Source organism: Cryptomeria japonica, chromosome 11 (assembly GCF_030272615.1).
Source record: "Cryptomeria japonica chromosome 11, Sugi_1.0, whole genome shotgun sequence".
In the NCBI taxonomy this organism is placed as follows: Eukaryota; Viridiplantae; Streptophyta; class Pinopsida; order Cupressales; family Cupressaceae; genus Cryptomeria; species Cryptomeria japonica.
In genome coordinates, this window is record NC_081415.1 from 237025993 (window position 1) to 237052948 (window position 26956).

A 26956-nucleotide genomic window follows, 5' to 3' on the forward strand; every position below is an offset into this window, starting at 1 on the left:
AAAGGTGTAGGGAAACTACTCTATGGTATCGCACCCCTTGGTAAATGAGCTTGCCGCAACTTCAACTGTAATGGACTGCCCCCTTTGCTAAAATTTCTTCAAACAGTCTATGAGGAATTTTGTCAAACGGTTGCCTTACATACAACCCAAGTACTGATGTCTTTCTTCTTATTACAGAGGTCTGAGTTTTGTTGATACCTGGTGCATTTGAGTTTTGTTTTCTTGCAATCTATCATACATTTAACACACACTTTGCACATCGTACTTTGATAACAGCTAACTTTCAGTGCATTGAAGTTTAATGAAAATCATTTCCAATATATCAATCACAGTGCTAATAGTTAAGGATTTTCATTAATCATTCAGCTCATATAATTTCTTATTCACACAAATTTATGAATCAGACATTTGAAGATGAGGAAGGACTGAAATTTGAAATTTTGTGAACCTGCACATTTGTTGGTGACTCAGCCCGACAACCCTCTTCACCATCACGCCCAGCTACACACTAGTCCAACCAACTATCGCTTCACCTGTGATGCTAACGCCACTGTTAGCAGCTGCCAACCAAACCACGTGAGACAAGATGGGCGATGGACTTAGGCAAATCGCATTATTGTCTGAAGGAAACAGCAGCTTAACCACATTGGTGCATTGGATTTGGGGCAGACCACGACCTCCATTACGGCTCCTTGCCGAAACCACGCACTACCCTTCCTACTGTTATCCTATGCCGTGGCGAAGTGTCTTACCAACTCAAAATGCTGTGATTATTTTCAGCCGCTATCACTGGCAAGGTTGCTTCTTGCTACGCCAAGAAACATTTGAGCAATGTGTGACAAACCAGTGCTGAAGCTGGAAAGAATGCCTTTCATGAATTACGATAACTTCCCAGCTGGTCTTTCTTAGCCATTCTGATTCATCTATACCCTTCTATTCTTCCAATGCCAATTTGCTTTTAGATTTCCCAGACTTGGTCTTTCACAAGCGTAAGAAATGTTGCGAGAGGGTGTACGTCCTCCATTGCCTGAGAAAAAATCTCCAGATTGCTCCAGAAATTCAAACTCCAAGAATACACGATTTCCAAGATGTCACAATTAGCAATAAAAGCTTTTATTTTTTAACTCCATTTGGGCACGATTTCCAATGCACCAAGAATGTGGGATAAAGAATGTCATAATAAAATATTAATATTGTAATATCCCAACATTTTTTTTTTGAAATTTTGCAGTTTACAACACAAGGAGGACCTGTTAGGGTTAGCAAAGAAAATATAATAATTCTGAAAACTACAACTCTTCCACTTTTTGATCACCAAGTGCCCAATTTGGGAAGGTGAGAGCATACAGTGTTGAGGGGACTGTTAGTTGCAAAATATTGAGAATTATTAGAATACTTGGGCGGCAAGCCAACCCGTTCTGCTTATACAGTGGGATACTGAAAACATTGAAAATCTCTTGGTAGTAAACCAGCCAAGGACAAGCCAAGAAACTGAAAATAGCAATCACTCAACCACTTTTCAGCGGGAGGACGATTATTACAAGGAAATAGATAACTCAACCACTTATCCAATGGGAGGACTACGAATGAAAAACAACAATCACTCTACCGCTTGTGCAGCGGGAGGGCAATATTACAAAATTCAAATGTAGGCGGCAAGCCAACCTCTTCCACTTTTCAGCGGGATTTGCTTTACAATCTAGAAATGACTGATAGTACTACTATCCAGCCTTACAATGATGAGATATGAATCTTAGAATAGAGAGAAGATACTGTCTAGTACAATGAATGCTTCCAAGCTAAACACACTTAACAAACTCAAACACACCCATTGAGAAATAACACACCACTAACTCCTATTCTGAAAAAGTAATTTGCAGTATGCATAACACGCAGAAAACAACCACTACCTAAATCACTGAAATGCTCATATCTCGCCCAAAACACCACCGAATGACACAAGAACAAAAGAAAATGAAAGATATGACAAAGGCGACAAGACTAGAAACCCAAACTTGCAACATAAATGCCAAAAACCTTCAGCACACAACACGAGGCAGCCAAGAAGTGGTACGACCCAACAAGATAGTACGATTTGCATTCTTAAATTCCATGGTGCAAATTAAGATCTACAAATTGGTAGACTCCATCGCTTAGGGGGTAGAAATAATCAGAGCCAGTACCCAGAATGATTTGGCCAACACACCAAGACCCACAAACAGATTTCTTCTTCAGCACACACACAAACCAATAGCATACACTCAGAAAACACTCCAAACACCTGAAATTGATACATGAATATGCAACATTGTTCTTCAATCCACTCCTTTGAATGAAGAGAGGTCACAAGCTCGACTAGTTGTTGTATTGCAAGAAAAAAATCAAGCGGTAGCTAGGAGGTATGCATTCCCCAAAGCTTCATTCCAAATTTCGGCAGTACTTCGATATAATTCTTCAAGGATGACAAATGAGAAGCCCAACACTCATATTTATAGATTCCGGAGGCTCAAATTCAAATTCACATGGCACCCAAATTCTCTTTTCTTCATTTGAATTTCATTTCATGACACTCCAAGGCTTGGCGTCGCCTCCTAAAGCCCCCTAGTCGAACTTTTCTTTGGTCACATGTTACAACATAAAAACATTATAAACATGAAGTATTGTTTCAGCCTTGGCGCCACCTGACTTACGAGAAATAATAAGACTTTTGAACAAAAATATGCTTTCCCCTTCCTAAGTCATCCACCATAAAATTTAAATATTAAAACCTTAGGATGCAGTATTAATATATAATAAGTCACCTCCAATACAAAACTGATTAATGCCAAATTGAGCTAGAAGTTGAAGTGCTGAAAACCATCAAAACTGAACTGGGTTGGAGCTCTGCACTGAACTGCTAAAAATAGCATTGCCTAAAATAACACTTACTAAAAATAGTAAGTTCTGAAAACAACTCCAAAAAGATTGCTCTTCGAACCCTATGGATGAGCTTAGAAAACCCAGAAACCCTGACGACTGCCATCAACTTACTAAAAATAGTAAGTTTTGAAAACTTCCCTGAACTGAATGCATGTCACACCTCTGCGAAGATCTCAAAAGAACTAGAAGGAATCCATAGTTTGAATTGTAGAATTCCATCTAGCCAAGCATCAAACAACACACACAAACCTCCACAAAAGTTGGAAACCCTAATTTCTGCTTCCAATTAGCCTACTAATCTTCGGAATAGGCTAATGGCCAACTGAACTTCTCACCTCTGAGAAGGGGACATTACAAATATCCCCTTATGTCTCCACTAAGAAAGGAAACTTTTAATTTTTTCCTTTAAACATTAGTCCTAGCATTAGATAATCACTAAAGTTAAATATTTAAATTTAACTTTAGGAACTTTAAATTTAATTGCCCAAATAATTAATGGTTCATTAAATTGGCAAACTTGATGAAGAATTAAATGCACCAAAATACTGACATCCAAAACTGCTTCAAATATTTTAAGTCATTGAGCCACAACTAACTTACTATAAATAGTAAGTGTCTGGAAACCCTGCCAAAACACCTCCGATTTACCTGAAATTGAAAATGCCTAGGCCAAATCCCTCATTGATCCTTGTAAAGTCCTAGTTAGCCCTCGGGACCAATGCAAAACGGGCTAACGACACATCATCTGATGTCAGGCTAAAATGGGGACATTACATCACATACACATCTTGATCCTCATCCTATCACTATGGATGAGGCACTTATTGACGATATTGCAGCTAGACCATCTACTTCAGCAACACCCTCACAACAACAAACAAACTTTTTTGAGCTTTAGTCAGACAAAATTTATGATTTATAAATTTTATTGAAATCAAAATTTGAAATTAATATGCATTTAGAGGTTGTAGCTGTTTTGTGGTCTACGATATATATTGAACTTAAATTTATTTAGAGGTTGCACTTGTGTTTTGGTCTATGATATGTATTCAACTCAAATTTTGATTTATATATGATGAGAATTAGTAATTTGTTCTACAAATTTAGTGTATATGTGTGTTTCTTAAGAATATTTTAAGAAATTATGTATCTTCAAATGCTTGATAAATTTGCTGAGTTAGTTTCAATTTTTTCTCGAGTTTTTAATTTTTTTGGGTCAGCCAAGTTATTATTGAGTCCGAGTTTTCAACTTTGATATAAATAATTTTTGTAGGAGGGACAATAATATATTTTGTGGAGTCCTCCATTTTAATTTTTTTTGGGTCAACTAAGTTATTGCCAAGTCAGAGTTTTTCAACTATGATATAAATCATTTTTGTAGGAATCATGGAGTGTGTTGTGCCTTGCACACACACCCCATCCGCGATAGGGACCCCCTCCTTTTTCTACTGTTGGCAGTTTTTGAGTCAGACTCTTGCATCATGGTTTTGTTCAAGTGAAAGTGGAAGTGAGCTTGATTTGCGCTTGCCCAGGTCAAGGTCACCGACTCAAATGAGTCAGTCAAGAATGAGTAGTGTTTGATGAATAGGGAAGTTTCGAGTAGAGCTTAGCAAGCATGAATCAAAGGTATTCAAAAATTGGACAAGGAACTACTCTTTTCAATCCAAAAATCGATTGTCTGCCTTTCACCTCCAAGTTCGGTGTGTGCAAACAAAATTGGATTAGGCTTGATTCGGAAATTCTTCTTAAAACCAAGCTTGCACCCAACTAAGAGTTTTATGTTCCAAAATTTGGTATTTGCACATCAAATTGGAATAAGTCTTTATTCCTAAAAACCTTCCAAGCACTGAGTTTAACCCCGAACTTCTTGCCAGGCTTGAAAAGTCAAGTTTTTGGCAAAGTTTTGAGTGACAAAATCCTAAATTCGGTATTTGCACCTGAAATAGGAATAAGCTTATTCCAAATAATCTTCCTAATACCGAATTTGGCCCCAACCTTCCTAAAAAGCTCCAAAGGATGAATTATAAATAAAGTTTCAATGTTAATTATTCAAATTTTATACTTGCACCCCAAGTTAGAATAACCTTAATCCTAAATCCATTCCTAATACCGAGTTTGGAACCGATACAAACTTCCCAAAAACATGATTCATCGTGATTTCTTTTTGCAAGGATTCAGCAGGTATAAAATTGCTAGGCCAAGGCAAGAAAACATATCACAAAGAAGAAGTCGTGTTAGCAAGGAGGAAGAAGACATCTCGTGCATAAGGAAGAGGAGACGCATCAAAGACGTGCCAACAAGAAAGAAAAGGCACATCATGTGAAGAAGGAATATGTCACACAAAGCACAAAAGAAGGTTGCGCTAGGTAGGAAGGAGACATCGTGCTAGGAAGAAAACACATCACGCCAGGAGACAAAAGACTAGTCACGTGAAACAAGAGAAGCATTACACAAAGTAAGGAAGAAACACATCACAAAAGGGGAAGACATTACAGATCTTGACAAGGTTTTCTTTTCAAATTTTAACGAAGTAATTGTGCTAGGTTTGTTTGCTTCTTTCTTGTCATTTTAGAATCAGCCATTAGGGTTATGGTCCAAAATTTGTTTTCTAAAATTTTGCAAGAAAACAAGAATTTTGCAATAACCGATGCAAAATTTGTTTTCTAGCTCTAAATTTGATACCAAAGGGTTATGGTCTGCTTGAAATTGTTGATTGGGTGTTTGAGTTTGTTTCTTTGCATCTGTTTAAGCATCTAGAATTAAATGAAAGTGGCAAATCAAGGTGAAAATTTAATCAAAAGTAAAATCTTCTCCAATACTAAGATGCAATACATGGACTATGCAATATATACATTTAAATCTTTAGTGGCTAACCCCATGCTTAATCCCGAGAAAATCAATTGTAATTCACGTCTATGCGTGCTATGTAGATGTCTCCTAAGGAGACTAAGGCAGCAGGCATGTCCAAGGCACCTAAGGTAGCAGGCACATCTAGGGCACCCAAAGCAAAAGATCATCACAAAGTAAACAAGACGAAATACAAATACCAAGGAGTGCTGTGAGAATCGAAGATCCAAAGCAAGTGGGAGAATGTGGGAGAAACTGATTTTGGGCATGTAGATATTTAGTAGTTCAAGGAAAGGATGCACGGTCCCAACCCAACATGGAGAGCGCAAATAATGGTTCAGAATGGCATTGCATAGGCTGCTGGTTTTCCTTAGGCCATTCGGAACTATGAGCTGATTTTGGAATGCAGCAAACACTACATACACTCCTCGAGGATGGTCTTTGTTAATGAGATGACCATTACTAATTTCACACCTTAGGCTATTGCAGAGACATTTGGCATTCCAATTTATGAGGATATGAGGACTGTGCATATGGAGGAGGAACATGAGCTTTTCAATTAGGATCCAACCAAATGCAAGAGTAAAATGAATGGCAATGCGTATAAGGACATGAAGCCTCATCATACCAAAATACTAAAAAAGATCTTTAGGAGTGATTTTAATGAAGAGTTTGGGGACATGGTCACCCTCCTCAGCAGGGTCATGGGGTTGCCATAGTCAAAGATGTTTGAGGAGTGGATGTTCTACTACACGAAAGAAGTCTTTGGAGGTAAAGTTATGATAGATTGGGCCCATATTATAAGTGATAACATCCATGAGCAGCTTGAACACTTAGCTGGGAGAAAGACATTCACCATGTTGTCATACATGATCGATGTGTTTGCCCAGCAATTCAGATACAAGGGACTAATCCACTTAGGCAAGGTGGGAAATGGAGGACAAATTGAGGTGCATGAATGTTATCCCTAGCTCCATTTTCACAACATTGGTCAGAGGGTAAGAAAAAATATAGCTTACTTAGTAGGACAGTATGAAAGAGTAAATGATGCTTTCACCATGCACATCGTCAGGATAATGCAAGAAGGGTTGCAACAAAGATTGTGAAAGAAAGCGATCGCATTGGTCGAACAATACAGAGAATGGTTCATTCAATTCCCTAGATTCTCTTATTTGAGAATTTTGGATTTGATGGCTCCCCATATAGGATGCTCAAGTATCCTTCAAATAAGTTGATCCTCTTAGAGGTAACTAGGCAAGTGGGTGTGGCAGCTAAGGTGTTGAGAGATAGAAAGGTCGCAAGGGTCTCTTATCCGATGATGATTGGAGAAAGGGATGTTTACATACAAACCTCCGCCCAAGTGGAAAAATCAGAAGAAGAGCTAGCATCATATGGCTTGCATTAGTACACAAACAAAAAAGGTTATGATCCTACTAGATTGGGACAAAGGGCATACGGGAGCCAACACAGGCATAAGGCTAATATAGAGGATTATTGGGCTTGTTGCAGTGATGAATTTGGAGTTCAAAGAAGAGAATGCTCCCGATTGAGTCTTAATCAAATAAGGATATATGAATTTGCTTGGGTGCTTGATTAGGTTGACGATGACTAGGATTGCTTGTAGCATCATGTGTATGAGTCCATCAAGGATAGGCCGCTAGCCTCAATCGATTGGTCACAAGATCCGGTCCCTAGCTTGGATGTGATAATGAGAGGACCCAAGAAGTATACAAACGCATGGATATGTTGACAGATGGAAAGATTAATGCATGGGGGAATAAGACTCACATATGACTTAATGGGAGGCCTTGAGTCGCATTATTCAAAGTGATGAAGAAATACAGGCTGCAGTTTAAGAAGATGAGGAAAGAGAAGATAGTGAGGAGGAGCTCCCAAAGAAGAAGAAAAAGAAGGTTGTGACGGAATGAAGACCTGTTGAGAAGTCTAGAAAGAGGAAGGTATCACCATTTGACAGTCATACTCGTAAGAAGACAAAGATAATGAGGCCTTCAACTGCAACCACGTCCCAAGATGATTCTCCTGTTATGGAAAATACAGTTGCTACCGAGCATATGCCCACTCCTCCTATGCAGCAAACGGAAATAACTTTCGTAGAGGTGACTAATCGAGAAGAGCCAAATCTCTAGCAAGATGAAGTAAAAATTATTGATCAAGAGGACCCTGCCAATGAGATTAAAGAGGGAGAAATTCCACTTGTGGGATTGGACAATGGAGAAGAAGAAATAAATAAAGAAGTAGAGAAACAAGAAACAGATATGCACCAAGGGCTATTGAGCAAGGATAGTGAAAATTTAACTGGAGGGAAAGATCAAGACACTATTGAAAATCAGCCTCCTATTATTAAGGGAGAAAATGTAATCATAGGATCAATTATAGTCTTTGAGGAGCAAGGAAATGACGGTCCGGTTACCACTAGATAATCAATACCCCTACTTAGTTGCAGACTAGAATCAAAGAAAAAATAGTGGGAGGGACATCATCCTTTAACCTTGATGACTTGTTTGCAACGGTAGGACAGCCCAAGACAAAAGAAAGAAAGAACCAAAAACATACTCATGAATAACTAGAGATGAAGAGCAAAATTGAGTTGTACACACAGCTGTTCTGCCCATAGAGAAGTCAACTGAAGAGGTCACCTGCGCAAATTACAAAGTAGTATCATTCAACATGGGGAAGGCAACCAAGGAGCAGGAGGTTGAATAATTCTGTGATTCTTCGGATGCAATATTCAGAATATTGAAGAAAGAATCAAAAGAGAATGAGATGCATAAGTGTTGACGTGTTTTTTGTACACTATCAAACACAGAATAAAATACCCAAGGGTACCTTATCCTCTCTTGAATAAAGCCTCTGATTGCTGAAGATATCGTGAAAAAGGATCAATCAGGATGACTCCAAGGTTCTTGTATGTAGGATCTCTACGTGTGGATAAGCTCTCTGTGGTATGATGTGATTTGCTGGAATCACAAGGGGACTTACATTTGATGCCTGAACTTCTGATTTGCTTTGAATATTGCTGGAACATAGGCTCTTACTAGCTTTGACTTGAAAAAAGGAAAAAAGATGAGGGCGAGGAAAAGATCTAATCCTAACACTAAGAATGTAAGAGCAATGAATGATCTTTGATGAAATTCTAACTAAGTCTTGTTTTGACATCCCAGGACCATCTCCACAAGGTTAGTGCGATCTTCGAAGGAAAGCTTTATGATGTTCAAATCATCACTGCAGGTATAGACACCATCAGGTTGATGCATATCAATGAAGAAGTGACAATTGAAGTTAAGCTTAAGCTGAATGATTCCAGTTGACTACACAAGGCAAGTTTGCAATCAACAAACTGCTAGTAGTATGGATATACGAATTCCACCATCAATCAAGCACATTTCTTCCACTCATCTAATAACATGAAATCAAACATGAGAAGTATAAAGACCATGCAAATTGTCGAATCGACCCATAAATTTCACCATTTCTTCAATGAAGTTACAAGTCTTTTACAACAACATCTTGGCAACAATCTTTGCCTTCTCTCTCTACTCTACTTTAATTGCTATTCTATCAACTAGCTAATCACCTTCTAACTACTCTCTATCTATCTTCTAACTACTTCCAACTATATTCCTTATCTATCTTTTACAAATGAAATGCCAGGGCTTATATAGTGCCCTCAATACAATTCGATGGCTAAGATCAATTCGAGATCAATGGCCAAGATTTTACAATGAAAACCCTAATTAGGGTTTGTTACAACCATTACATAACATTTAATGCTTGACCAATGATAAAATTGTATTGCTTGGACACATGTCCTCTCTAGAAAATTCCACCAATGGATAGCTGGGGTAGGTACATCGGAGTTTGTGCCACCTTCCATGAGTTAGGTACATTGAATCTGGAAATGCTGAGGTGGACCACACTGACTGGAGAAGTGATGACTAGGATGCCACCTCGTCTGACACTTGTAACTTGGTAAATATTCAACTTGATGTTGTTGAGAAGCTAGCTTTAATTAATTCATCTGGAACTATCTGCTTCTTCAACGAACCCTTGTTCTAACTTCTTGTGTCCTTGATGTGCAGGATGATTGATGTACCTCACCTTGGAATACTGGATTGGAGAAGTCGCCCTTGATGACGTTAGTCCAAAGAAGGCTGTCCTTGTCGATGCTAGGCTAGAGGAGGTCGCCCTTGTCCTTGCTTGATCGTCCTTGATGAGAACCTGCCGACTTGTAGATCCTCCGGGCTTTGGAGTCGCCATCTTGATACCTAAACAACATTTCAAAATTAGTAATATATCTTGAAATCTAAAAATTAAACTTTAAAAGGAGGACTCAAGATTTTAATTAGGAAACTTTATGATAAATCTTTGAATTATCATTTCCTAATTAACTACGCAATACTTAAACTTTTCTAAAAAAAGTCTAAAAAAAATCAAACCTTGAATAAGGGTGTCAAGATGATTTTGCCATACCTCCTCTTGAGAATTAACTCTAAGAAATGATGTAAAAATAGATGAATTTTGCTAGGCAAAGTGTAGATCAAAGCTCTCCCTTGGATAAAATGCACCTCTTTTAGCTTGGAAAAGAACTCCACCTTCCTCTTCAAAAAATCTGGAAATTCGTCTTCAAATACCTTCAAAACATCTGGAATTTATCCTCCAATCTAGCAAGAAATTCTCCTCTCCAATAGCCTTCAATATGAATTTCGCCCTCCTTAGTCTCCACACTTAGTAGAAATTTGCTCCACTCCAGCTAGATTTCGCACCTTCAATTAGCTCTCCAATTTCGCACTTGAAAGGATGATTGAATGATTTAAATTGTGAAAAAAAACACCCCCAATATATAGAGCGCTCATCTTCTACTTACCCATGAGGCCGACCTAGCAAATAAAAGGTGAAATAATAAATAAAACCTCAAAAGGAGTAAGCCGACTTGCCAAATAAAGGCAAAATAATGCCTTGTGCACTCAATTTTTAATTTTTTATGTCACAAAAATTAATTTTAAATGCCTTTATAATAGAAATTCGATTTTTTTTTTGAGGCCCAAAATTAATTTATTAAATGCCAATTTAATTAATTTCTTCAAATATTTCGAAGTTGATGATTTTGGCATGATTTGGAGGATATTAACGCCCAAGTAGAAAATAGTGAATGCCAATAACTTCGCTCTGGTCCCTTGGAGAGGGACAGGAGCGCCTTTTCACTTTTGTCCCCAATCCTTCATTTTTTAATTGCCAATTCACATTGTGGGGCTAGCAATGATCCTTTTCGTCCCTTCAGTGCATGTTCAACTCGTTTTTTGCAAGGCAAAATTGATGTTCTAGAGATTTTCGCCCTGGTCCTTCAGTGAGGGACAGGAGCGCCTTTTGCATTTGGCCTAGGATCATCAAGTTTTTGGAGTCAAACCTTTGTTCATCATGATTTAGAAGAGCTTTCCAATCTTGCTCAACTTTGCCTTAGCATAATCTCGGAGGGAAATTGTTGATTTTATAAAAAATCGCCCTGGTCCTTTAGTGAGGGACAGGAGCGCCTTTTGCATCCATTGCGCAAATTCTTGATCATATCAACCTCAAGGCATTTTAAACATCATTTCAAATTCGCGCCTTGGCTTAGATTTGTCCAAACTTGGCGAGAAGGAATAGATATTAGGTTTTTCACCCTGGTCCCTTGGAGAGGGATAGGAGCGATTTTGCAAATCCAAGCTTATCCATCCTTTGTTAGCCTTCCAAATTATATTCAATGGATAAATCACGTTTTCCTTGGTCTCTTCAAATCATAAAATTGTCTTGATCCTGCAAGAACAGTGCAAATTTGAAATTCAAGCTCCGGTCCTTCAGTGAGGGACAGGAGCGAATTTTGTCTTCTAGGCCAAAATGCTTCACTTTTCACCATGAAATGTCTTGGCTAAGGAAGATATCATCTTGTTACATGCCATGAATAAGAGTTCAAGTCTAAGAAAAGGTCTAAAAGTGTGTATATAAAGAAAATCGCTCTGGTCCCTTGGTGAGGGACAGGAGCGCTTTTACCTTTGTAGACAAAAACTCCATCATTTCATTGTCTTTGATCAAGTCTGGATGCTCTATCATGCTCATTTCGTCCTTCACCATGCTTTTGATGTCTCAATTTGACCAAACAAGGTCAGGAATGACTCAAATAAGCCTTTTCGCCCTGGACCCTTGGTGAGGGACAGGAGCGCTTTGCCTTGGTCCCTTGGAGAGGGACAGGAGCAAAATTCGCTCTGGATCCTCAGTGAAGGACAGGAGCGAAATTTGACTTTTTGAACTCTCTATCAGGATAATTTTTATGGAATATAACATTTAAGTATAAGAAATTCTTATACTTTAAGTTATATTCCATATATACTTTCAGGATGTTTGAGAGTGGTTTCAAACCTCCAGGAGTTATATTGCAAAATCTAGTTTTTTGAGGTTTTTCAGTTTCCAGACTTAGTCAAATTTCAGGATCAGGACATTCCAGACTTAGCCAAATTTTAGGATCAGGATTTCACTCCAGCAGGACCTGCTATCCTATTGATCTCCCCAACAGCACTCAAAATGCAAAGGCTAACTAACAAAACCCAAAAAGACCTAGAAAACAAACCCTAAAAAGCAAAAAGCAAGGGTCCCCATTTGCAATGGGGCGATGTGTGAAAACGTCACAACAATAAGGTCAGAGCTGAACAAGCTGAAAGGTATATAGATCACCTGCTCAGACCATTATAGCAGGTAGAAGAATCCTACATCCCTCCTACTATACTTCCACAACAGAAAATGTCTAAATTTGAAGAGATGAGATCCCACGCCAAGGTAACAAAAGCATGGTTTGAGAAATTAACTGCGAAAGGGAATAGTGTGCTCAAAGAGTTGATGGCAAAGAAATGGGACTCAGACTCGGCTCGGACTCGGCAAGGCCAACTCGGACTCGGACTCGGGACTCAGGACTCGGCTGGACTCGGGAAAGTGAAAAACTCAAGAAATTTAGAGATTTTTAAAGATTTAAAACATGTTTCAGACACCCTTTATTGAATACACCTTAAAGACACAATAACATCATCAAACTCAGCTCATTTGATTACATACACAAGTATACAACAATCACAAAAGCATAAATGCAAATTGTAGCTGAAGGAGATAACAAACATAGATATATAAATATTGTCAAATGTATACAATATTACAAAACTCATGGAATAAAAAATCCATGTCATCATATGATCATCATCAAATGTTTCATACAAATACCAAAGATAAATACAACTACAAGCCTATGGCTCAGAGGAGCCTACATGGCAACACCCTCTGGCCCCGACCCCCTGTGAAGGCGTCTAAGGCAGGTCCTGGATGATTGGACAGCCATGGCTGCTCCTCGTGACACCATGCCATGCTCACCAACATCAGGAACATCCGTGTCACTATTTGCCTCTGAATCTCTTGTTTGTGCTCGTGCTCTCCGCTCCTCCTCTGCCATGGCTATAGTCTTAGCCTCTATATCTACCTGGTCGATTCAATTAGTGTCAGACTTGAAGGTTAAATTTTCCCTACTTCTATCGATGCAGTTTCCCCCCATATTTTTCGATGGGGGTTTGGGGGCAGCGCCCCCAAGGTGGGGTCAAGGGGTAGCGCCCCTTGCGCACTCCCTGTTGCGATACAGGGTGGGGTCGAGGGGCAGCGCCCCGCAAGGCCAAAAAAACTTATTATTTAATAAAGGCATCAGGTGTTATTTTTCTATTGGCTGACATTTTGTAACCATAATTTTTCTCATTCTTAGGTGGAGGTTGTAGTGAACAAAGACGAGACCATTCATTTTAAATAAACTTTTTAAAATGTTTTTTATTTGTCATTTTACTTAATCCAGGCAGTAGCCGAGTTTGGGGCTCAGGACTTGCCGAGTTTGGCGAGTTTGAGCCAAACTCGCCAACTCGGAGAGTCTGACGAGTTTGCTCGCCAGACTCGGATGAGTCCGAGTCCGAGTCCCAGAGACTCGACGAGCATGACTCGAACTCGGACTCGCCGAGTTTAGGCGATTCATGGCGATTCCCGTTTCTATGGATTTATGGTGCTGCAATAAGGAATGGACCAATATCTCCAAGCAATAGAAAGTCTCAGAAATTACTATGCAAACATCAACAAATCAATCAATTGTGCACTTCCCCTTTTACATGCTTTGGTCAAGACCACCATCAGGATTCCTACTGGTAGGCAGATTATTGAACCCTATGAATTAAGCACTATCAAGGAATGGTATCAAGCGTTAACATTTAAAAGGGACATTGTTGACACTATCAGAAGTGAATGGGAGGAGTGTGAGGATGCCATTGCATATGTCAAGGAAGGTTGTCTTATACTATTGGAGAGTATGATAGGCAATAGGAATCCGCAGATGAACATTGAAACATAAAGGATTGTTTGGGAAAATCAGCTGCTACACAAAAGTGTCCCATTCTCTAAGGGAAACATGGAAACCGCTAGTAGATTGTGTGCTGCAATGCACGGGTATGATACTACACAAGTGGATTGAAATAAGCAGATGATGAAGGTGGACAGCAAGATAGAAGCAAATAGGTATAGGTTCAATACCACTTTTGTGCCTCCTGAACAAGAACTAAGGGAAATCCTACTAAAATTCCATGAATATGTGCAGGCATAATGTATAGCTAGCAAGGATATATGGATAGATTATTTAATTGATGAAGCAGAGTTTTTATTGTAAGAAATATTATTTTTTTGCTAAAATAAGATAAAAAATATAAAGCCAAATGTTAGTTATTTCTACAATTGGAAATTTTGTCTTTTTGTGTCTTGGGAACCCTGCACTTTTTGTCTTTTAGAAGGTTGTTGGGGGGTAATTAAGATTTAATATAAATTATTAAATGAGGTTGTGTAGGGTTTCTAGAAGGAAGATCTGGGCCATTGAATAGGATTTAATCTTGGCCATTCATCCAAAACCTAAAAAACTATAAAAGGGCATGCCCTCTTTCATTTTGGGTAAGAAGTTTCAAGGAATTGTTACAAGAATTTTGGCGAAATTAATGCAAAAATCATTGGTGAGGTGATCTATCTGTTGTTTCATGTGAGTGCATGGTTCATTCTTCTTCAACTTAGTTATTTTTATTTAGAAGCAATTTAATATGGAATAATTTCTGAATCAGTATTTGATGAAACCCTATTCATACCATTGGGGATTAGCTGACTGTTAATTTCTGTGCATGGTTAGTCTGAACGTTTTTTAAGATTTAGTTCAATTGCTAAATATGTGTGGATTGCATTATATTATGGGTTCAATATGCATATTGGTGGTCTGAAAATCTGTTTACTCCATTGAGGATTGCATCAACCTTTGCTTAGTTGTGTTTTCTGGTGAAGTTGGGTTTGGTTTTGAGGGTTTTGTCTATTGGTTTAGGAACTGTTTCATTAGGATTAGATTAGCATTTTGAACCCTTGTCCTTTTGATATTTCTTTTAAAATCAGTCCAAAAATTGTCACAAAGCATCATGTATCCTGAAAATCTGATGTTCAAGAAGTTCTAAATTTAAAAAAGTTATTTGCAGTAGTGATTCTGAAAAAATTATCTAGAGAAAAGACATATAAGTCCCCTCATGGTTAACAACAAATCACATTACCACTGAGTTAACCTAAGTGTAGTGAAGGCTTGACATTAGAAACCTTGAGGTTATCTTGTTTGGACAGTCAGAAGGCATACAAGGTTTCCTTATTCAAGAGAGAATAGGATATACTTTGTGTATTTTATTTGGTGTTGACAAAAGTGCAACCTTTCCCTTCAATAGAGTGAATATAAGAAAATGCAAGCGACCAAGTCAGCATCTGATGCAAGAGCATCTCGAGCAAAGGCTCAATCCGCATCATTGTACATATGTTCGTTTTTGTTGGTGGCGTTTTTGTTTTGGTTTCAATTTTGGTTGATCTTTGTTCTGTGTTGCAAGGGATCGACATGATACAAAATTAGTCTTCCCAATCTGAGTAAGTCTTCACGATGGCATGCAACAATTGTTTGCTTGAGAAGACTTCATCGAAGTCCCACCATGTTGAGTAATCATGTCAGCATCATTATTTCATCGAAGGGACATGGGGAAAACTCATTTCGATGTTGGTAGGTCTCTTCGACAAGCGCCGGATTCGCTTAGTCATTCTCTATCAGTATGACTTGGGCGGATCAAAGAGACCTCTCATGTCACTCAACAAAAAAATTTCTCGTCAATGAGTTTTTGGTCATTGATAGTGCTGGCATCGAGGAGATTTTAAAAGTCCCTCACTGATACTTCCTTGTCACTTCGTTATGTTCCTTATCGCTAATCGATGGGACCCGAAGAACTTCTTATCGATGTGAGTGAGTTTCAGCAGTGGCTTTATGAAATTCATGTTAGCGATCCTCATCAGGGATCAAAGAGACTTGAGGAGACTCTCACCGATGTGAGTCTCACGGATGCTTGTCTGTTCCCACCAACACTCTTCATTGGGGATCAAAGAGACTCGAAAAGAGTCTTAGTGAAGTGGTTGTGTCTCACTGATATGTTGCACGTGGAAAGTTGTGATCAATGGACTTCCCGCCAATATGGCCGACGGTTGAAATTTTGAATGCTAGGTAGACTTGATAGTTGAGGAGGGAAAAGGAGGTAGGATGTATAGAAACGGGGGGGTGGGGGGTGGGGAGGAAGAAGCAGAGGAGGGAAGACCGAACGAGATAGCTGTAGAGAAATTACAGAATAGAGAGTCGAAATATAGACATATTGTTAAATGTGTTTTCGAATGTTCTGTTTAATGTGTTTTTCAAGCATTGTTTATTTAGATTCAAAAGTTCTCAAGAAACATTCTGTTCTCTTGTGGCTGTGAGATTGAATATCTGTGAGTGCGATTGTTTGCTATGTGTTTGGGCTTATCCTTAGGCACGACTACTCCAAGTGGTATTAGAGCCAGGTTAGAAGAGGAAGTGTCAAAGAAGATATGAAGTTATGAAGGATATTTTTGTTGTGGGTAGCGGAAAAGACAGAAGCCCTGCAATTGTAGAGAACTTGCGTATAATGACACATAGAGGATGTGGTAGAGGAAGAGGGGCACGAAGAGAAGCAGACCCTGCTATGATGGAAATATTGAGAGCAATAGTAGCTAGGCTTGAAGCTGTTGAGACAGCACAATGTAGAGGTGTCCATGTTGAGGACGTCAACAAAGATGAAGAAGAGGTTGACATACCAGAAGAAGAAAATCAAGCTGTGCTCAATCAAGAAGAAGAAAGGTTTATTCGAGACATGAAAAGAATAAATACCAACCCTATTTTGACCCTACAAATTATAATGGTAACCTAAATTCATATGAATTGCTAGATTGGATCTCCGAGATGGAGAAGTACTTTGATTTTGAAGGTATGGAGGAAGACAGGAAGGTGAAATTTGCCTATACAAAGTTGAAGGGGCATGCATCCCTGTGGTGTGATCATTTGCAGACTAATAGACAATGAAGAGGAAAGGAGAAGATAAAATCTTGGGATAGGATGGTGACCAAATTGAAGGAATTTTTTTTGCTTGTAGACTATCATATTAGTCTATTCAGAAAATTGCAGAACTTGAAGCAAAGAGACACAAGTGTGAGAGAGTATACAGAGGAGTTTTAAAGATTCTAAATGGCTTGCGAATGTCGATACAGAATGAGATTAGTCTGCTTAGATTGCAGATTGAAGAAGAGGCCTATTAATGTGCTTTGAAGGCCGAAGAGAAATTGAATAGAAAACAACAAAATAACAACAGGGGCAGAGGCGGAAATACACGTGGTAGAGGCCAGAGTAGTGGTGGAAGAGGTTATTCTACCAAAGAAGATGAAGTTGACACTTCTCAGACAAGTTCTTACACTCATGAAATAGGAGTTAGAGGCAATTTTTGTGGAAGGGGAGAGTCCTTCAGAGGACGAGGAAGCTTTGGAAGAGGAAGAGGTAGGGGATTTAATGGTACATGCTGCCAATTTGGAGAAATTGGACACAAATCTTTTGAATGTTCACAAATTCAAGGCAGAAGTGAAGGGAAGGAGGCCAAAGTTCATGTGGTCCAAGTGGAGGATGAAGTTGTAGAAACTTCGAAGTGTGGATAGGATCCAGAGGATGGAGAATCCTTGATGCTGAGAAGGGTTTTGTTAAATCCCGAGAAGGTGGAATCTGAACCAGTTCAGAGACGAAATTTATTTAGAACTAAATGCAAGTCTGGTGGCAAATGTTGTAAAGTGATTGTGGATAGTGGCAGCATAGACAACATAGTGTCTGAGGAGATGGTGAAGAAGCTGAAGTTGCAAAGAATGAAACATCCTAGCTCGTACAAGGTCTCATGGTTGCAGAAAGAGCATCAGTTGGTGGTGAAAGAACAATGTTTTGTTAAATTTCAGATTGATGACTATAAGGATGAAATCCTTTGTGATGTGATGCCAATGGATGCCTGTCACATTTTGCTGGGAAGACCATGGTAGTATGATAGACAAGTTCATGATGGGAAGAGTAACACTTACACCATCAAGAAGGATGGTTGAGAATTTGTTTTAAATCCGATGAAGGATACAGAAGAAGATATAGAAGGCACTTCCAGAGTGTGTTTGGTCTCAGGAAAGAAGTTCTTGAAGGACTTGAAGAAGGATGGAGTTTGTTTTGCTTTTGTTCCCCAGCTGAAGCAAAACATGATAGTAGAAAAAGAAGAGAAGATGCCTGAGGCAATCCAAGAGTTAATAGACGAGTATTCAAATGTAATGATGGAGTTGCTAGATGGACTCCGCTAGTAAGAGAAATCAGTCATTGCATGGATTGATTCTGGGCTCAAGATTGCCAAATAAGGCACCATATAGGATGATGCCTCAGGTTAATGAGGAGATCAATAGACAAGTCTAGGAGTTGTTAGACAAAGGGTTGATTAGGGAGTCTCAATCCATGCGTTGTACCTGCAATATTGGTGCCAAAGAAGGGAGGTGAGTGGAGAATGTGTACTAATTCCAGAGCAATTAATAAGATCACCATCAAGTAGAGGTTTCCATTGCCCAGAATGGATGATTTAATGGACTGTTTGAGTGGATCAAAGTACTTCACGAAGATGGACTTGAAGAGTGGGTACCATCAAAGCTAGATCCGTGAAGGGGATGAGTGAAAAACAATGTTCAAGGCAAAGGATGGATTGTATGAGTGGCTGGTTATGCCATTTGGGTTGACAAATGCACCCAACACATTCATGAGGTTGATGAACCAAGTGTTGAAGCCCTATCTTGGTAAGTTTGTCATAGTATCTCTTGATGATATTTTAATTTTCAGTAAGACAAAAGACAAAAGAGGAACATTTGGAACATGTTAGGGCTGTATTACAAAGATTGAAGGAAGGAAAGATAATGGCGAATCTGAAAAAGTGTACTTTCATGAAAAAGGAATTAGTTTATTTGGGATTTGTAGTCTCAGAGGAAGGGTTGAAAATGGACCTTGAGAAAGTGAAGGCTATTGTTGATTGGTCATCGCCAAGGAGTACTTTTGAAGCCTGTAGTTTTCATGGGTTGCGAGCTTCTATAGGAAGTTCATAAGGAATTTTAGTGGTATATGTGCTCCCATTACTAAAACAATGAAGTGAACAAGGAAAGAGTTCAAGTGGATGGTTGCAGCAGAAAGGAGTTTTCAGTTATTGAAGAGTAAAGTGACAGAGCAGCCAATGTTAATGTTGCCAAACTTTAGAAAAGTTTTCCAGGTTGATTGTGCTGCAAGTGGAACAGCAATTGGGGGTGTTCTTAGTCAAGAAGGAAGACCAATAGCATACTTCAGCGAGAAGTTGAATGAAGCGAAAAGGAAGTATTCATTGTATGATTAGGAATTTTATGCAATTGTCCAAGCACTCAAGAAGTGGAGGCATTATTTCCTGCCAAAATAATTTGTGCTGTATACAGATCATCAAGCCTTATAGTTCATTAACAGCCAAGGTAAGCTGAATCGAAGGCATTTGAAATGGGTTGAATTTTTGCAAAGTTATTCTTTTGTTTTGAAACATAGAAGTGGTCAATCCAATAGAGTTGTTGATGCACTAAGTAGAAAGAGTTTACTGTTGAATGAGTTGAAGGTGAATGTTGTTGGATTTGATTCTTTGGGTGAGTTGTATGAACAAGATCCAGATTTCAAGGAAGCATGGATGGCATACAAGAATCCAATGGAAATGGATCGAACGCCATGGCTGGAGTATTTCATTCAAGAGAATTTGTTGTTCAAAGGGAAAAGGTTGTGCATACCTCGAGGCTCCATGAGGGAGAATTTAATAAGAGAAAAACATAGTGGTGGATTGGGTGGACATTTTGGAATTGATAAGACAACTGCTCTGCTAACTGAGAATTAATATTGGCAAAGGTTGAGTGTTGAAGTCAAGAAGATGGTACAAGGATGCAAAATATGTCAACATGCTAAGGGCGTGAAACAAAATACAAGATTGAATCAGCCATTACCAATTTCGGAAAGACCATGGGAACACATTAGCATGGATTTCATTTTGGGGCTGCCTTGAACTTAGCGAGGCAATGATTCAGTTTTTGTTGTTGTCGATAGGTTTTCTAAAATGGCTCATTTTATTCCATGTCAGAAGACTAGCGATGCTTCCCATATAGCCAATTTGTTTTTCAAAGAAATAGTTCGGTTACATGGTTTGCCTAAAAGAATAATCTTAGATTGTGATACGAATTTTGTTGGCCATTTTTGGCATGCATTGTGGAAGAAATTAGGTAGACAGTTAGAACTCAGTTCGGCGTATCATCCACAAACTGATGGTCAAACTAAAGTTGTCAATAGGAGTTTGGGTAATTTGCTGAGATGTTTGATTGGTGATAGACCAAATCAGTGGGACTTGACGTTGCCACAAGCAGAGTTTGCCTATAACAATTCAATCAAAAGGAGTGTGGGAAAAAGCCCACTCAATGTAGTGTATGGTTACAACCCAAGAGGAGTGGATGAACTAAGGGATAGTGCAGATCTAGTGAGGACTAGTGCTGTGGTAGAGGATTTTGCATAGTACATCAGGGATTTGCACAAGTAAAGGAAAAGGTGGAAAAGAGTACTGCTAAGTACATGAATTATGCTAACTTGCACATAAGAGAGCATGAATTTCAAGTTGGTGTGTTGGTTTGGGTTCATTTGAGGAAGAAAAGGTTTCCCTAGGGAATCTATAAAAAATTGAAATGGAAGAAGATAGGTTCCTACAGGATCTTGAGGAAGTTTTCGGCCAATGCCTACAAAGTTGACCTTCCGAAGAACATAGATATCTCTCCTATCTTCAATGTCAGTGATCTGTATAAGCATTATGAGGGAGAGATCAGCACTCAAACACATCTGCCTGCAGATACATCTGATGAAATAGCTTGGGTGGATCAGCTACATGAGAAACAATTTGAATAGGTGGATGAAATCATAGATTCCAGGGTTGCCAAGAAGACACGTGGAAAAGAATACCTGGTTCGATGGAAAGGGAAACCTATTGTGGAGGCATCTTGGTTGAAGGTGAATGAGCTAGTTTGGTTTGGGATTGAGATCCCAAATCGGCCCAAATGTTCATGAGTTTCCTCTCATGGAACATTTCTTCTACCCGAGGTGTCTGATGTAGGAGCATCTTGGGCAAAGGCTCAATCCGCATCATTGTACATGTTCATTTTTGTTGGTGGCGTTTTTGTTTTGATTTCAATTTTGGTTGATCTTTGTTCTATGTTGCAAGGGACCGACAAGATACAAAATCAGTCTTCCCAATCTGAGTAAGTCTTCATGATAGCGTGCAACAATTGTTTACTTGGCAAGACTTCATTGAAGTCCCACTATGCTGAGTAATCCTGTCGGCATCATTATTTCATCAAAGGGACATGGCTTGGTCGAAGGGACATGGGGAAACCTCATGCCAATGTTGGTAGGTCTCTCCGACAAGCTCCGGATTTACGTATCCGTGCTTTATTGATATGAATTGGGTGGATCGAAGAGACCTCTCACATCACTCCTCGACAAAAGTTTTTCTCCCCGATGAGTTCTTGGTCATTGATGGTGGTGGCATCAAGGAGACTTTAAAAGTCCCTCACCGATACTTCCTTGTCACTTTGATATATTCCTCATCACTAATCGATGGTACCTGAAGAACTTCTTACCGATGTGAGTCTCACCAATGGCTTTATGCGATTCATGTTTGCGATCCTCATCGGGGATCGAAGACTTTCATCGATGTAAGTCTCACCGATGGTTGTTTGTTCCTGCAAGCACTCTTCATCAAGGATTGAAGAGACTTGAAAAGAGTCTTAGTGAAGTGGTGTCTCACCGATATGCTGCATGTGGCAAGTTGTAATTAGTGGACTTCTGTGGCTGACGGTTGAACTTTCAAATGCCATGTAGACCTGACATTTGAGGAGGGAAAAGGAGGTAGGATGTAGAGAAATGGGGGGAAAAAAAGAGGAAGAAATGGAGGAGGGAAGACCGAACAAGATAGCTGTAGAGAAACTACAAAACAAAGAGTCGAAATATAGACATATTGTTAAATGTGTTTTTCAAGCACTTTGTGAAATGTGTAGCAAGCATTGTTTATTTAGATTCAAAAGTTCTCAATAAACATTTTGTTCTCTTGTGGCTGTGAGATTGAATTTCTGTGTGTGATCGTTTGGTGCGTGTTTGGGCTTATCCCTGGGCACGAATGCTTTGGCATCATAATAATTTCTGTAGGAGGGATAGTAATATAAATCATGGAGTCAATAGGAGAAAATGCAAATGAAAACTATTCTTACATTTTTAAAGAGCATGATTAGAATGGTGGTGTTGATGGTCAAACTATAAAGACCCAAGCCCAATTCTATGGTAATTTTTTGCACTTTTTTGAAATTTTTAATGGTTAGGAATTTTATCTATAATTTCTTAAGAGTTTTTTGACTGTACTATTTGACAATGAATTGCAATACATAAACATTTAAAACATTTATATTATTTATTATAATATTACAATGATGGCCATTTAAATGACTAAAATAATAGAGTGACATTTAATAGTTCATTCACATTGTTCACAAAGTAAAGAGATAGCAAGATTTATTTCTGACCCTTTTTTAGTAGATAAAAATAGTTACATTTGATATGTGAAATCTCCAAACTCCACAAGGAACAACTAATTTGCGCCAAGAATTTTAGAGTCTACAATGAGTTGCATTAACTCCAAAAGGCAAGCATTGGTATTGGAATGAAGTAGCATTTCCTACATTGAAACCCAAAATGCCCTAGTAAGGAGAGAGGCGGTTGCAATAAAACCCACGACCAACACAAAATCCTCATGCCTATCTCATTAAATGAATGACTGCCAGAAATGGGAGCTATAATTGTTCCACAATGCTGATATCTCATGCCCAAATTAGTTGACACTATAACAGCCAACAATAAAATCTTAATCGCCCAAAACTAAGCAATCTTTATTTCCCAACAATGATTATGATAAGTGGTCTTGATTTCCTTAAAAGCCTTCAAACATGGAGTCTATTTGTCTTTCTTGTAAACCCTTGCAAATATTAATAATTTGTCTCTCCTGCAAGACTTTACAAATTATTAAACCTTCAATTGTTCAATCCACGTGTGATTCCATTTGCTAATTGTCTAGGGTAGATATCTCACCACCGAAACCAATTCACTTACAGTTTTCGTCCTAAGGTTTGCTCAAACAAGAAGCTCAAACTCTACAATAGAGATAAGTAAACAAGCATGTCCAAATGACCTCTTGAATCCTCTTTTTATAGTGTCTCATAGAACATTCTTGAAGGGACCTCTTAATTTCCCACTTAAAAAATATTTTATTAAAGCACCTTTATAAAGTGACGTCTAATATTTCCCTTTTAATTCACTTAAGCCACTTTATAAAATTAAAAGTAAAGTCATCCATAAAATTTTCTTTATTGAACAACTTTAGTTAATTAATTAATTTATTGCTTGATATAGCCCAAAATTACCCTATGGGAATTAAATAGGCTAAATGGGTCATTTCCATCTACTCCAAGGAAGGGTACATTACACAAACAAAGATCTACTTCACGAGGAGTACCTCCCTTCTGAAATCTTCATCTAGAATTATTGTAACAGCAATGAGCACCTCACATATCAAGAAGGTGAGATTTCTTAATGTTGGAGGCCATCTTCTGAGATTACCTCTTCTTCCCTTGTGTGTTTTACGAGGTTGGTGATTAGTTCTCAAACATTTGCAACTGCAAGAAGAGATATTGGCCTTATGGATTTTCCAACAACTGTAGGCTTTGCCTTATGCTGATTGTATTTTTGAATTTGGAGCTCCAAATGGTGAAGTCATGTTTGAATCTCCTTTTTAACTTACCGCAGTGTTAGGATTTTTATTTGAATTGGGATAATGAGAAGATGATAGCATAGAAGTGAGTTCTATTTATCTCCAAACTGATCTGAAAAATCCAAGGTTTGCTCTTCATATTGTCTACTGGGGTCCAAGAACTCATGGTTGTAACTAGCAAGAGGCCATTGGCATCATAGTTAATGTGAGAGAAATGATGGTTCTGCTATAAGGAAGGACACCTTTGACATTGAGATTTATCCAATTCTTAGTTTAATGTAGGCATCTGAAATCTCTATTAAAAGATGGTTTCAATGCATGATTGAATATCTTCCATGTGCTCGCTTTGCCAACAGATCTTCTATGACTTACATTGAATAGACTAAAGCGAGGCACCTGCTGGTTTGGTTTAGTTTGGTTCATGAGATTTTTGAAATTTTTGTTAAGCATTTGACACCCCTTGCACATTGATCTTGTGTCTTTACGGTTAGGAAGCAGTAAATTGAAATGGGCAGAACCTTTTTTATTTAGACACATATGCAAGCTCAGTCAGGTCACAAGGTTGAGAGCAGAATACTTAATGCTCTTAAATAATATAACATGGTATACTAAATGTATCCTTACATGAGGTGGTACTGTACCTTATATGCTATATGCATTTCTGTTCTGATTGGATTTGGAGAGTCCAAGGGACAAGTAGAAAAGATTGAAATTCATTCAGAGTAATTAAACATTAAATTACAGCTCAAAGGCTTTGGTAAAGACTATACATTAAAAATAAATAATCACACCCACTAATGCCAATCAACATACTTTCATTACAGTCATGCAGATGCTTAAACACAATTGAAATAAACTAGTTTCCATGTTCACTGCTGCCTTCTAAAGATAAAATCAACAACACAAAAAATAATAAAAACATTATATATCTTTAAATTAGTGTATCTGTAAGGTAGTAAAAAGGTATCTTTGAATAGTGATATTCTATAAAGATATTCAGCCAGTACCTTGCAGCTGCAGCAGTCAAAGGAAGTGTCATCTTATCATGTAGCATCCCAACTAAACAAACTTTCCCTCCAGATTTTGTGACTTTTAATGCTGTTGTCATTGTTCTTGTAGTTCCAACACATTCAAACGTTGCATCGATTAGACCCCCCATGGCACTACGTATTGCCTGATATTCACCATCACAATCCTGTGCATGTCATGGGAGAAATGAATTGTTAATAAAGAAGATTGTACATCAAATCCTTCTTGTCCTATGTTCTTGAAGAGGCTTTTAGAACAGCCTTTATGTTATGATATTACTATATTTCAAAAGGAAAAGATATCCTAGTTAGCAGCAGTAACACAATCCAATAGAAAACATTACTTATTTTTGCAGCATGACATGCAAGATAATCCACAAAATGAGCATATATTGTCGTCACCAACACACTCAAGTTTCCTACAAACTTGGGGCCACCGATTTTGACATTTTACAACTCTATATCTTAAGGCAAGTACTTATTTTGAAAGAAGCTTAAATCTTACAAGTTGGCACCGACAACTGCAATGCATGTAATATATGGGGCAGTCTAAGGGGTTAGAATATTGATGTACAAGGGTAGGGTGGGACATGTAGTTTATAATATAAACTGGAAATGAATGTAATGGTATATGTGAAATAGGATGAATGTCACTAAAAAAAGGAACATTTGGTGGCACGAGGTTACATGCCACTTGTGGAGTGCATCCTCATTTGAAGTGAACCTATAAATAGAGGCTTTGGGATCATTGTTGGAGAAATTTTAATGTGCATATAGGTGTAGTTTAGACTATTGTCACTTGTGTGTTTTCACAACTTCAGGTTCAAATAGGGTGCACGAGTGGCTGCCCCTTGTCCATAGGATGCATGAGTGGGCAAGGAAGACTTAATGTAACGTGTCAGATCTACATTACTAGAGCATCTTTTTGTGTGTTTGTGTATATTTCTCTTTACTATAATATCATAAATGATTTCATTAATGGAGCTTGCACATCTAGTGTTTGAAGTAAACTTGCACCTAAATGGCTCTAACCATACAACTAGATGGGTGCTTGGTTCTCTTGTGCAATTTGGGTGACAATGTCATTTATATGGCTACTGTTGATGGTGCTTTTACGCACGATGCAACACAAAATAAAATACTATGTATTCTATCCTCTCTTGAACAAAGACTCCCCAAATGCTAAGCTGCGTGATCAAATGGGATGACTCCAAGGTTTCGAATGTCAGGTCTTGACGTGCTCTTGGATAGACTCAATTGTTTGATGTGATATTGCTAGAATCACAAGGGGGGGCTCACGTTGAATCTTGAATACTTGGATGTCATTGGAATGTGGAAACTTCACTTAAAAAAAAACGAAAAAGGATGAGGGTTGAGAAAGCTATTCTAATCCTAGGAATGTAAGAGCAATGGACAATCTTTGATGAAACTCAACTAAGCTTTGCTTTGACATGCAATGAACATCTCGACAAGGCTAGTGCGATATTCTAGGGATAGCTTTATGATTTTCAAATCACCACTACAAGCTTAGATACCCTCAAGGTGAAGCATATTGATGAAGAAGTAGCAATTGAAGTTAAGCTCAGTTGAGATGAATCGAATTGACTACGCAAAGCACTTTACAATCAGCAAAGTTTTAGTAGTGTGGATGTACAAATTTCACCATTGATCATGCACAAAGTTCTTCCATTCATCTAAACAACATGGAAAAAAAACGAGAAGTATAGACCATACAAATTGTTGAATCAACATATGAATTTCACCATATCTTCAATGAAGTTTACATGCTTCTTACAACAAAGTCTTGGCAACAATCTTTGCCTTCTCTTCCTACCCTACTCT

The 26956-nt window shown here is 38.4% G+C and overlaps 1 protein-coding gene across 2 annotated transcripts in view; it reads right to left on the minus strand.

Moving 5' to 3' along the window:
- LOC131064005 (L-idonate 5-dehydrogenase) overlaps positions 1-26956 on the minus strand; it is a 310247-nt gene that overhangs the window by 17282 nt on the left and 266009 nt on the right. The window contains exons 5-6 of one of the 2 annotated variants that reach the window (XM_057998015.2): positions 25094-25281; positions 9229-10052 (exon numbers count right to left, since the gene is read on the minus strand). In XM_057998015.2, coding sequence (XP_057853998.2) covers positions 9959-10052; positions 25094-25281 — 282 coding nt within the window. In that variant the 3' untranslated portion in view covers positions 9229-9958. Of the gene's footprint in view, positions 1-9228; positions 10053-25093; positions 25282-26956 lie in introns of those variants that run through there. The other variant, XM_057998016.2, reaches the window with a different exon arrangement.